The sequence below is a fragment of the Dermacentor andersoni genome, chromosome 1 (assembly GCF_023375885.2).
Source record: "Dermacentor andersoni chromosome 1, qqDerAnde1_hic_scaffold, whole genome shotgun sequence".
In the NCBI taxonomy this organism is placed as follows: Eukaryota; Metazoa; Arthropoda; class Arachnida; order Ixodida; family Ixodidae; genus Dermacentor; species Dermacentor andersoni.
In genome coordinates this window covers 174,951,333-174,965,300 of record NC_092814.1, presented here as the reverse complement: position 1 = coordinate 174,965,300, position 13,968 = coordinate 174,951,333, and the positions used below count along the sequence as shown (strand labels likewise).

At 49.1% G+C, this 13,968-nt stretch overlaps 1 protein-coding gene across 1 annotated transcript in view; it reads right to left on the bottom strand.

The window, feature by feature from the left end:
* LOC126547196 (uncharacterized) overlaps nt 1–5,643 on the bottom strand; it is a 7,772-nt gene extending 2,129 nt beyond the window's left edge. The window contains exon 1 of the mRNA XM_050195091.3: nt 5,570–5,643. Coding sequence (XP_050051048.1) covers nt 5,570–5,584 — 15 coding nt within the window. The 5' untranslated portion in view covers nt 5,585–5,643. The remainder of the gene's footprint in view (nt 1–5,569) is intronic.
* Nucleotides 5,644–13,968: the final 8,325 nt, after the last annotated feature.

The following is a 13,968-nucleotide window of genomic DNA, read 5'->3' as shown; positions in this document are numbered from 1 at the left end:
TGGTAGAAAAGGTGTAACCGACATGTAGAAAAACACGGCAACTACAATATTAGCGTATAATTACTCAAGACATTCTTGTCGCCTTTATTAATGCAACTAGCATTCTTAGGGTACTTCGCGCACTTTTCGGGAGCTGGCTGTATATCTGTCTATGTCTCCAACCATTTTCCCGCCAACTTGGCATGCTGGATAGTCCATGGTCTAAGGGGTAAGAGCATCGGGTTGTTGTGCTGAGGGAATCGGGTTCGAAACCAACCACCCCCCAACTTGGTTCACGAGTATGTGACGTAGGTTATGTGCTGCTCTTCAACGAACTTCGTTCACCCCATCTTGAGTCACTGGCAACGTTCCACTGGATATATGCCGCTCTTCAATGAACCTCTCTGACGTCAACTTGGGTCACTGGGCATGTGCAACTGGGTATGTGCCGCTCTTCAACGACAACAAAAATGCTTTAAGATTTCTCCATTCTGAGCGGAATCGAACCCGCGTCGATTATATTGAGACAATGCAGCGCGACTATATATGTACGCACTCGCCACGCGCGTGCTTCATGGCACAGCATGTGCACTGGGAAGCGCGGGGCAGCAGCCCAGCTGCATACACGCCTCATACATGACGCGTTTTGGTGGCGGCAGAACGGTGTGCCATGGACTACATCGATTCAATGCTAACCGCATTAACGCCGACGTTCATCGTAATATGAGTTCTGCCGTTTTTTTTTTTTTGTTGTTTTTATAGTGTACTCGCGCAGCGCTGCAAAACGTGTCGTTGCGAACCTGTTTTAAAGGAATGCGTCATTCTAGGTCGTAGTCATAATCAGCTCACAAGAGAAATCATCGTAGCAAAGGCTATCATAGGTCTGGGGAATGCATGTGTAAGCTCACCTTCATTATCGTTATCAAGCAATGCACTGGCGTACCTCAAACTGCCGCCACAGGCTGTCTGAATGTGTTTCTACATGGTTACTTTCGGTTTTGTTGCTTGGTTTTGTGTAATCTCTTCATGTCACATGGTTCACTGAGTGTATAAGTAGCCTTCTGTGTCACGAAATAAAGCAACAGTTGGAAGTTAGCGCTCCATCTGTTCTCCGTTCCTTTTCATTGCCCCTTCCACCTTCCTTTTTGCTCTTTCTGAGCTGCGCTATACAAGCCTAAAAAGTACAACTTTTGTCAGTTGCATTGCAGTATAGGAAACTGCACCATCTCTAGAGAGATTTTATAAATATGCGTTAGACTATACAGGCAAGATTTTGGGAGAAAGTATTTTATTGACCTGCTTTCTATGTTATTCACGGCGAGGCTGTTTGTATTTTGTAAGCTGTTTAAATTGAGCAGACTTCAGGTCCAACGGTAGGTACTAAGAAAAATTATTATATCATTCTTTCGCCTAAGCAACGGTGTAATTTCAGTTTCATTACATCATCTTGTGTATAGTGAGAATTCATTACCTAAATGCATCAGTCACGCTTACTCCCGATAGGTCATTACCGTCTTCTTTTAGGTTTTCAGGCTTGCACTCTTTCCTTGCGGGTCTAATTTTGCTGTTCACGTGGCTCAGCAAATATATATATATATATATATATATATATATATATATATATATATATAGAGAGAGAGAGAGAGAGAGAGAGAGAGAGAGACGGAGAAAAGCGAGGGCGAGGTGAACTAACGTCTGGACGTTGCCATTTATTCGTGAAACATTCAGGATGTGGTAAGAATTAAAAAAATACTAACGAAGAATAAGCTTCACGTCATTTATTAAATGAGGCGAGTGAATAAGCTTCAGGTGAGTAAATCATTACATAATAAAAAAGTAAAATGATGTACCTTGCTTGTCTACACCTTGACATCTCTTCTCAGTATTACTTGCGAGAGGAGGAGTACATGTTGGCTGAAGGCGAATCTAGCCTTGCAGGAGATGTCGGCAATAGATCCACCCGGGCGCCTTCTATTATTTGCGTCTTTTCGCACAGAACTCTCAATGCTCCAATTTACCCCCTTTGTCTGCTTTCAACTAAAAATTTCGCTTTCCCTCAAAACCTAGCTCTGTGCGTCTCTGTAGGCTCTCCAGTGAACCACCCCAAGAAATCAGGAAGAAATGCTTTTCGTCTCCCAGTTCTGTGCCATAAATTTATTTCACGTACAAGGCCCTCAAGCTTCAATTAACATCACTTGGTTATAGTGATAATATAGAGAGTTTTAGTTTAGGAGACGCAAGCGGCTTGCGTACGCAAGAACTAGGGGCGACGGTACTGCGCATGCGCACACCGCTACGTCTACTTGCGTCCTTGGGTTGCTGGGGCGGCCGAAAACATCGCTGCCCCCTAAGCGTATGGTCCCTGGAATCATTGTACACATAAAAAAAATAGAATGATAGAATATTGGCTAGTCCGCCGACGGGAGCGAGCAGTGTTTCCGAATGGCGGTGGCGCTGCGAGCAGTCTTCGTGCTACGGGGCGGCGCTCGGCCGCCTCGCTGGCGAAGCGCGAGCGCGTTCCGCGTTGCAGTTTAGCCGTGTGTCTTATTTTAAAATGATTTTCTGCCGCCACGTATTTGTGCTGCATTAGAGCAGCATTTGTTACGGGTGTGATGAGAGGTTTTGGCTGCGTAAAGTGTTATTCGTTCGCGAAGACCTCCTGAGCCGTATGAAGCGTACGACTCGGAACACAAGGCGATTGCGCAGCCTGGATTAGCTTGAGCACTGAATTTATTTATTCATGCAATACTGCTGCCCTTTGGCAGCCAAGTCGTCAGTGGTTAAAGGCGAAACAATCAAATTGAAGGGGCCCTTAGTTATCCCAATGCACTGCGACTTTGCACTTTAGGGGAGGGGGGAATGGTACCTGCAACGTGCGACAACATTTTTACATTCGCGGCAGTGGTCCGGTTAGAAGCGTTGCAAATAATTAATGAGCCGTCGTTTTTCTTTCCCTATTTTCAGGCGTCATAACACGTTCCGTCTTAGTTTCAGCGATGTCCTCGGTGAACTAAACAAGTTATTTTTCTTATATTTGTCGAAAATAAAGGGCGCGTTATGGGGAATATGGAGGTAAAGTTCGAAGATAAGGCACTAATTATGACATGTGTAGTAATCCATTACGCACGTAAGCTATCCGGAGTTTTATGCATGTGTTTTGCGAACAAAGAATTTATCCCGTTACCCTGGAAGAAATGCGAACTCAACAGATATCAAATCTAGCGGAAATTGAAAGGGGGGGGGGGTTATAAAGCAATAAAGGCATTGCATACCCCCCTCAGCTGTTGTAGTGGTGGTTTTCAACAGATTCGCTGGACGTCCACTGTCGCAGGGCCGGGATGGCCAGTCATTTTTTTGTTTAATATAGCAAGTAAATTATGTTGATTGTACGTCGTTGCGTATAACCTCGACAATACAATTACCTAAACTAGCCGTGCATTTGTGCTGTAGACTTAAACAGCAAGTACAATCATTTCTTCGATTCAAATAATTTGTAGCAAATGTGCATTTTTCATGTGCGCTGTACTGCTGCTATTGGGCGGGATCCGGGACCACTTTGGGGCATTTATTGCCTTTTGTCCCTGTATCGATCATCTTGAAATTTTGCATAGTTGTAAGAGATAAATGCAAATTCAGATCACCTTGCGGGCCCCCGTGGTTCACCATTTGTGATTGATAAATAGGTCCCTGTCTGTTAAATATAAACATAACTGACGGAAGCATTTCAATATTTCACTTATTGTAATAGTAATTCGGAATATATATATACAGAGAGAGAGAGCGAGATATCAGAACGTCTGCGGTTTGCTCCCCATTCTAGAAATAGTTGGTACGCCGCTGTCGTGTGTTCCGCTTTCATCTCTTTGGAATTTGAGTCGCCAAAGCGGGCTTTCCATTCCTTGACAAAGGTTTCCCAAGTGGTCAGCACGCGTTCATTATTGTCAAACCAAGGTAGAGCGGTACGGGCGAGAAAAGATGCAACGTTCACAAGCTGCGCTGACGTACTCCACCAGCTATGGCGGCTTACTCTTTCGTGTAGTGCCTCAGCCAATCATCCACGTTTTCATTTGCTTTACCTAAGAATATGCGTGGTTCCGGCGTCCCGTACGTAGCTAGGGTGCCTTGGTCTCTCGCTGACTATTCGTTGGCCGACCTCCGTCGGCATCGGCCATAGTTGCTGTTGTTGTTGTTGTTGCCTCAAAACATGGCTCGTACCCACGAGGGGGATTGGCCACACTGGATATAGATTGAAACGTACACCCAACAACATACCTAAAGGTTTAAAGGAGACCATTTAGAACGAACCATTTGGCAATTAACTGATAACACAGATTTTGGGAGTACCTATACCTCAACTAAATAAACAAAAATAAAATTAAACTGGGAAACTAAAGAAAAATTTATAATAATGAAATACAATGTCCCACGCAGTGTAACTTTCCGGATGGTTCAATGAACTTGTGCAGAGCACTAATAATCGAACCAAGGCTAATGGCTAATTGACAGGCACCAAAAGACAAAATCTTTGGTGTTGTAAGTGCTACACCTAGTTTACTAGTTTAATATACGAGAAACAGATTGCGGAGGGAGGACAAGCGGTGGCAAGAAAGAAAGAAATGGTCAACAGTTTCTGGTTCATTACAAAAACAGTAGTGGTTATAGTTATAGATAAAGCAGATCTATGAAGGCAGAAATTTAGGCGGGCAACTCGACAGCAGAAACTTGCTAACGTCACCTCACATAGGCGTGAAGGACATTTGCTCGTGTTTCACCGAAATTTTAGATGTCGAAAATCATCTGCGGAAAGCATGGATGATCCATTACAAGTCAACAATAAAAGGCGTTTGAATTTAGCTCCTGTTATAAAAGAGAAATCAGGAAGAACATTGAAGACCGGACCATTTAGCGATGACGATGCGAGCGAGTCAGCTGATTAATTAAAAAGATTCCACTATGTCCGGGGACCCAGACAAAGCGGACTTCAGACAAATCGTCTGGGGCAAGAGTCGGATATATGCACAACAGGTGTGACCGATTATTAGAAGTTAAATGTGTACAGACCGAAAGCGCGTCTGTAACCACTATTACTTTAGATTTCTGGGGACCTAATTTTCGGTTGGCCAAAATTATCGCCAGGAATTATAGTTCATCAGTGGAAAAAGAAAACCTATGTGAGGAATGCTTCAGACATATCAGGCCTTTGCTAATCTCTTCCATCCCGCGCTGCTCGAGCACATATCGTGCCAAAGTATATACAATCCCGCTTACTTTAAGATGTTCTGTTCGTTGAAGAGTTTACGCACCTGTGGATCGAACTCATAGGGCTCACAAGAAGTGGCTCCCCTTAGTACCCAAGGCATCATGCGCCGCGATTCTCTCTGTATGAAATGATCAGCTGATAAGCGACGAAAGACAGATGACAAAGTGTGCAACGCGCTCTCATCTGTCATTGTCCTGAAGTCTGCTCATACTGTCAGCCAACTACAGTACATATCTTGCATGTCTCATCCGTTTTTGCACAAAACTGTCCGAGATATATGCAGCTAGCTTCACGCTGAGCCACACGTCTACATGCAGCGTGTCGACTCACCACTTTTGCCATCATGTTGACTGGTCGGGGGCTTGATGCCGACTCTCGGCTAATTGGTAGGCGCCGAAGGGACACAAGCCGTCAGCTTTTGCGTAAGCGACGGCCGCTCACGAGCAGCCACCGCAAGAACCGGTCTTCCTACTCGCGGGCACTTGCCCCAAGGGTTCAGGGCCGCCAACAGGAGCCGTTTCCTGGTGGGGATACCCCGTCCCTCCGGGCGGAAGCCCCCGAAGCGATATCGAGGCTTTGCGCGTCACGGTCTGTGACTTCACGAAGGAACGCGGTGCCTCTCGCTGCTCATGACTCCGCTCAGCTCGACGCCGTGCTATGTTAACATTTCATGCACAGACAAAGCATAGAAAACGACAGTGGATTCAGAACGCCTCCACTCTACCACCTCCTACTGAAAAAAGAGCTCGCCCTTGAGCTAGACGCGCAGAAGCAGCAAAATACATTGCTGGGTTAGCCGTTCCCCCCTATGCGCGAAGGCCAAAAATAGGGAATATGAGACAGTTAATATAACATTAATGTGAATATGAGATTTCCCCCGCATTACATTTACCACCAGAGGTGGACCAATGCCCTCATTTCCTGTTTTCCTCCCTCCCTCCCACGACGCAAGTACCGTCCTCACCTCACCCTCGCATTGAAAAATTCCACCGCCCTCTCTGACCCTCGCCCTCACCTAAAAAAAATTATCCGGCCTCCCTCACCCTCAGCACAAAAAGCTTTACCTGCCCTCCCTCACCCTCACGCTGAAAAGGCTACCATCCTTCTCCTACCTTCCGTTTTTTACAATGTCAAATAAACCAATTACTCGACCCGAGAGCTTCGTTTACAACACTGATTGTCTAATGCAATTCCTATTGTCAAAGCATGCCACACTGCATTGCTCTTAGGCTCTTAGCCATAGACCGGCAAAATAAACGGAGCTCACTCAGACTCAATCAGAGCTCACCCGGACTCGCACACCGAAATTCTACTTAGCCGGTGTCACACTCACCAGAACAACCAGGCTCACTCGGATTCAAACTCACCAGGTCTATATTCAGATGGGCTCTTGGACTGAGAACCACCAAAATTCTACTCAGCCGGGATGACTCGGACTAATCTCAGCGAAATTCTACTCAGTCGGGTTCACTCGGACTTAGTCAGACCCAGAAAGGTCTTCTTGGCCCACACATCTCACGACCTCAGAGTTTCTCTTGAATTGAACATATCAATGACAAAAATACCTTAAGCAGCATCATCATCAGCCTGGTTACGCCCACTGCAGGGCAAAGGCCTCTCCCATACTTCTCCAACCACCCCGGTTATATGCTAATTGTGGCCATGTTGTCCCTGCAAACTTCTTAATCTCATCCTCCCACCCTAACTTTCTGCCGCCCCCTGCTAGGCTTCCCTTCCCTTGGAATCCAGTCCGTAACCCTTAATGACCATCGGTTATCTTCCCTCCTCAGTACATGTCCTGCCCATGCCCATTTCTTTTTCTTGATTTCAACTAAGATGTCATTAACTCGTGTTTGTTCCCTCACCCAATCTGCTCTTTTCTTATCCCTTAACGTTACACCCATCATTCTTCTTTCCATAGCTCGTTGCGTAGTCCTCAATTTAAGTAGAACCCTTTTCGTAAGCCTCCAGGTTTCTGCCCCATAGGTGAGTATGGTAAGACACAGCTGTTGTACACTTTTCTCTTGCGGGATAATGGCAACCTGCTGTTCATGATCTGAGAATGCCTGCCAAACTCACCCCAGCCCATTCTTATTCTTCTGATTATTTCAGTCTCATGATCCGGATCCGCGGTCACTACCTGCCCTAAGTAGATGTATTCCCTTACCACTTCCAGTGCCTCGCTACCTATCATAAACTGCTGTTCTCTTCCGAGACTGTTAAACATTACTTTAGTTTTCTTATAAATACCTTAGTTTTCTTAAATACCTTCATACCAGGCTTATATATAGGAAATGCAGAGGGATTACAAAAGCTAATAATTTAAAAAAGAGTATGCACGAGAGTCGTTAATATACATGAATTTTTCTTATTTCTTGTTCATCACGATGTCTTGTAAAATCCAAGTAAATATGACGCTCAACCTTGACAGTGTTGGATTTATTTAGACTAAATATAAAATGTGCAAAATGTATCTTTAAATAATATGCAAATTCTTAATTGCCTGTGCAGCGTGCGTGCACGCTTTTGTTTCTGTGGCGCTTAACTGTGCGTTTTTGGCAGCTCGAGATAGATCACAGTCCTTTCTTTCTAGCACTGTACTAAATGAAGGCTTGCCTCGTAAACAAAAGCTTTCCCTGCTGGAATTGTGCGCAAAGAAGCTTGACTATACGTAATGCCACTTATCCACGATTTACAATAAGAACCGCAGGAGGTCCAGCCCGCTGTAATGTATTTTGAGGTGTCGGACATAAAGCGGGCGCTCAGAATTAAGTCTTAAGTCCTGCTTGGTCCACGAAATAAGCCGTGGTTTCGTCTATATATGACATTATACATATATGTACCATAAGTGCAAATGCGCAACCAGCAGTGATACTGCTGACCATATTTGCTGTCAGTCGCGCTGAACGATAGCATCAAACACGGAGAACCAGTAAGTTTTAAGAGGGAGCGTCACGTGATCATTTTGAAGCATAGTCTTAAAATATTTAAAAAAGGGCGCAGGGGAAATAGGCCTTCCATCGTGGACACGCTGGGCAAAGTCATCAACTCTTCTGTCCAGACGACGAACCCGAGGTGGCCGAGCAATTTGCCATTGCACTCGCCATGCAAGACGGTCGGAGAGAAAGGACGTATAGCGATTCGAAAGTGGCCGTCAGGGCATTCCAGAAAGGGCGGGTAGCCCGGCAGGTAATTCAAATTCTGAAAGGCGCCAAACACCGGGGACACCTCCATACAATCCATCCTTTGGTTCCCTGCCCACGTCGGGGCGATTGAGGGGGTTCCTCTGAACCTCAACGAGTCTGCCCAGGAGGCTGCGCGTGGCTTTACCGACCGCGCTGCCCTCGGATCGGGCGACTCTCTCCCCGGTGTTGTAATCGCACCGCTGGCACGAGTTGTTGGGGTCACGGTGCTGACGCCCGTTATTGCCAATGGGTCGCAAGCCCCAAGGGTAGCGTTGGCCTGGCGGCCTGGGGCACTGGAAGCATCCGAAGGTCCCGGCAAAGCAAGAGAAGACTGGTAACAGAACAACTTGTTTATTCTAACATAGCAAAAGAGCGGCCGGTCAGGTCGACCGGAGTGGAGAGACGGGAGAGCACGTAACTCAACAGTGCAAATCGGAGCCTCTCTCTTGGCGTCCGGGGGCAGCTGCTCTTATACTCCCGGCGTCGCGGTCCAAAAGGGAAGGAGGGAAGGTCACGGGATGAAGGTCACGGGATGAAGGTCACGGGACGGCGCAGCAGGAGCCCACGACGGCGCGAACTGTCGGGCCGAGAGACCTGCTGAACCGAGTGTAGTGACGCATCGCCAACCCTCACCCACACGACGGCGCGAACAGTTGAGCCGAGAGACGTCCAGGCTCCTCATTCGGGGAACTCCGCTCCCCGGCTGCCGCGCTTTGACAAGCGAGGGCACACACACACACACGCACACACGAAGACACGTGGCACTGAAACACGCCTGGACACGCTTGGCGGGTAGGCGTTGCGGCGGCGTCGAACAGGCCAAAATGTCCGCCGTTTTGAACAAAGCCCCGGCGTCCGTTGCATCCGCGCCGGCATTACCGCGCGTTGAAGGCGAAACGTAACAGACCGCCCCGCCGGGGGAAGGAGATCCCGATGGTCAGGGGACTGCATCCGCTGTCCGGAGGGATGTCGCTCGATGATGCTCATAACCGAAGTTGGGCGTCCTTGGGCGTTTCTTGAGCGCAGCGCACAGAGAAGGCCTCGTTCTCACGTTCAGGTGCACACAGGACACTGCAAAGTGACTTCGGGAGAGTTGACATTTTTGTTCTCGTTTCCGGCAAGCGTTAGAACCACGCCAAAAGTCAACCGCTCAGTCAGCAAGCACGGCACAACCCTCACTAAGCCCTGCCAGGCTCTTCCCCCTTTTATACTGCTGCCTAGTTCCTTACAGTAGTTTAGCAGCACTCAGAACGCGTCCACAAATCGGAAAAATTGCACTAAAAAGCACATCATCACTTTGAAACACTACACAAAAGCAATAAGTTAAAAATCCTGCCTCAGGAAGAAAAACATCAGTAACAAACAATTTTGAGGCTGATTCCCACGTTAGGGGCTTCGACTTAAGCCATCGGCGTTACCGTTGAGACTCCCCTTTTTGTAACGCACCTCAAAGGAATATTGTTGCAAAGCGAGGCTCCAGCGCAGGAGGCGGCCATTTTTGGGAGAGATGGTCTGCAGCCATTGGAGAGGGCAGTGATCCGTTTCAATGATAAACCTCGAGCCAGCTAGGTAACATGACAATTTCTGAACGGCCCACACGATACACGCACACTCTTTCTCGGTGGCGCTATACGCCTGCTCACGACTCGTCAGCTTACGACTAGCATACAGGACGGGGTGTTCTACTTCTCCATTTTCCCGTTGGCACAGTACAACGCCCATGCCTCGCTCACTAGCATCACACTGAACAACGAACCCTTTTGTGTAGTCGGGCGATCGTAGCACAGGTTGGCTTGTTAGGGCGCTCTTTAGGGCGCTAAAAGCTCTTTCCTTCGTCTCATCCCAGACGACTGTTTGCGGCTCTGTCTTTCTTAGAGCATCCGTCAAGGGAGCCGCGATATCAGAGTACCTGGGGATGTACCTCTGATAGTAGCCGGCGACACCTAAGAACGACCGAATATCGGTCTTCGTGCGCGGTTGCGGGAAGTCTCGCACAGCGGCCACCTTTATTTCAGAGGGGCGGCGTCGACCCCGACCAATCACGTGTCCGAGGTAGACAACCTCGGCCTGTGCTAACTGGCACTTGGGAGCCTTGACTGTCAAGCCCGCATCGCGCAGGCGGGTTAGCACTGCCCGCAAGTGCGCCATATGCTCAGGCCAGGATGCGGAGAATATCGCTACGTCGTCTAGATACGGTAAAGCGAATTCTTGCTGTCCCCGCAACACTTTATCCATGAGGCTTGAAAAGCAGTATGGCGCGTTCTTCAAACCAAAACTCAAAACTTTAGGACGGAATGTCCCCATTGGTGAAATGAACGCCGCATACCTACTAGCCTCTTCTGTAAGTGGAACCTGCCAATAACCCCTGACAAGATCTAGGGTGGAAATAAACTGAGCGCTACTCACCCTCTCAAGGCGCTCCTCGATGTTAGGGATCGGATAAATTTGATCCTTAGTGATGGAATTAAGCCTGCGGTAGTCGACGCAAGGACGAGGTTCCTTGCCCGGTACCTCAACTAAAATCAAAGGGGAGGTATAATCACTCTCACCCGCTTCAATAACACCGAGCTGTAGCATTTTCTTTACCTCAGCCTCCATAATATCGCTCTGGCGGGGTGACACCCGGTACGCCTTGGATCGTACTGGCTCTGGGGAGGTAAGTTCTATGTCATGAGTAAGGACAGAAGTCCTACCAGGCCTCTCAGAGAACAGACCTTGAAACTCTTGTAAGAGCTGGTGTAGTTCGGTTTTCTGCTCAGGCGACAGCGATGCTTTACTTATTAAGTCACTAATGACTTGATCGGTGTCTTTCCTGTTCGTCACTGAGCCTAGTCCCGGAAGCTCGACCGGAAGCTCTTCTAACTTTCCCGCATCGGGAATTTCCTCTCCAGTATCTGGTGCCTTTAACGCTACAGGCTCAATTTTATCCCGTTCGGGCGTGCTCTGACTACCAGCTTGCTGCGCCTCTGACCCTTTTTCATCGTTCAACAACGTCGGCCCCGCAACTACCGCCTTTGCAGCGAGCTCCCGAACCTTCGATCTGGTTAAGGCCTGAACGCTAGCCTCACCAAACAAAAGCCCCTTCTCGCGCAGGAGGTGATCGGACCTGTTCGAAAATAGGTACGGGTACTGGGGGGGCAGCATAGATGACACTGCGGCCTCCGTCTCAAGTGCTCCGAAAGGTCCTTCAATAAGCACTTTTGCTACCGGCAGACACACGCTATGAGCTTCCACTGCTTGCTTGATCCATGCGCACTCGCCCGTGAACATATCGGGTTCTACGTAAGAGGGGTGAACTACATCCATTGTAGCTGCGGAATCGCGAAGCACTCGGCACTCTTTCCCGTTCACGAGGAGGTCTCGCATGTAAGGCTCGAGAAGCTTCATGTTCTCGTCAGTGCTGCATATAGACAAAAACACGACTTGTGTTTTTGTTTCTGGACACTGCGCCGAAAAGTGACCCGGCTTCTGGCACGTATAACAAACGCGCGCTTGCCTCGTCTCGAACCGCTTTCTGCGTTCGGCTTCGGTTGCCGCCGTCTCCTTACGTTCGGTCGGACTGCTTTCACTCGCATCCGCACTATGTGTATCCCCCTTTGCTCTCATGGGTGTGAACTTCGGCCTCTCCAACTTGGAGCCAAATTCACCCTTTTGACCGTCCTTAGCTCCGCGAGCCCGACGCGTCACAAACTCCTCGGCTAGCTCAGCGGCTCTAGCCACCGTACTAACGTCTGGCCTATCCAAGACCCAGTACCGCACATTCTCAGGTAACCGACTATAAAACTGTTCTAGCCCGAAACACTGCAGAACTTTCTCATGGTCACCAAACGCTTTCTCTTCTTTGAGCCACTCCTGCATGTTTGACATAAGCCTGTACGCAAACTCTGTATATGACTCACTTTTGCCTTTCTCATTTTCCCGAAACTTCCGACGGAACGCCTCCGCTGACAGCCGGTACTTTTTTAGCAGACTCGATTTCACTTTGTCGAAATCCTCTGCCTCCTCTCTCTCCAAGCGAGCGACTACGTCGGCCGCCTCGCCGGGTAGCAAAGTGAGCAAGCGCTGTGGCCACGTTTCCCGAGAGAACCCCTGCTTCTCGCACGTTCGCTCAAAGTTAACCAGGAACAAACCAATGTCCTCTCCAAGCTTAAACGGCCGCATCAGGTCAGTCATTTTGAACCATACTCGTTCTCCTGCACCGTGTGCCTGACTTCCATTACGAGCGCGTTCCATCTCTAACTCGAGACGCTTCATTTCCAAAGCGTGTTGACGGTCGCGCTCTTCTTTTTCTTTCTCTTTTTGTTCTTTAAGTTCGCGCTCATCTTTCTCTTTCTGTTCTTTAAGTTCACGCTCCCTCTCCTCAATGGTCTCAAGGCATTCCGACAGCTCGTCATCCTCAGCTTCTAACTCAAGAATAGCCCTTAGCAGTTCTGGTTTTCTGAGTTTGTCTGAGGCATCCAGACCCAACTCTCTTGCAAGCTCCAGCAAAATCGGTTTGCGCAACGACTTCAAATCCATGGCTGCTCTGAATGCTGCTTTCTCTACTGCCTACTATTGTCTTGCCGCAAACTAACCCGGCAGCAACGACAACCCCAATTACCAGCTCTGTTTCTAACACTAACAAAAGCCTGGCAAAACTCAGAAGAAGAAAGTCCCGCACTCACCAAACCTCGCAGCCAAGAATTCAGCGCAGTCGTTCCGCTGCAGGCAACCAGTCATCACATAGGGCTCGTTGCACTGCTCCCGGATGGTCGTTGTGCTGCTCAGCATACAGTCAACCGCATCTCTTCGCTGCTGGCCTCCGTTGTCGCGATCTCACCGCTGGCAACCAGATGTAGGAATCGCACCGCTGGCCCGAGTTGTTGGGGTCACGGTGCTGACGCCCGTTATTGCCAATGGGTCGCAAGCCCCAAGGGTAGCGTTGGCCTGGCGGCCTGGGGCACTGGAAGCATCCGAAGGTCCCGGCAAAGCAAGAGAAGACTGGTAACAGAACAACTTGTTTATTCTAACATAGCAAAAGAGCGGCCGGTCAGGTCGACCGGAGTGGAGAGACGGGAGAGCACGTAACTCAACAGTGCAAATCGGAGCCTCTCTCTTGGCGTCCGGGGGCAGCTGCTCTTATACTCCCGGCGTCGCGGTCCAAAAGGGAAGGAGGGAAGGTCACGGGATGAAGGTCACGGGACGGCGCAGCAGGAGCCCACGACGGCGCGAACTGTCGGGCCGAGAGACCTGCTGAACCGAGTGTAGTGACGCATCGCCAACCCTCACCCACACGACGGCGCGAACAGTTGAGCCGAGAGACGTCCAGGCTCCTCATTCGGGGAACTCCGCTCCCCGGCTGCCGCGCTTTGACAAGCGAGGGCACACACACACACACGCACACACGAAGACACGTGGCACTGAAACACGCCTGGACACGCTTGGCGGGTAGGCGTTGCGGCGGCGTCGAACAGGCCAAAATGTCCGCCGTTTTGAACAAAGCCCCGGCGTCCGTTGCATCCGCGCCGGCATTACCGCGCGTTGAAGGCGAAACGTAACACCGGA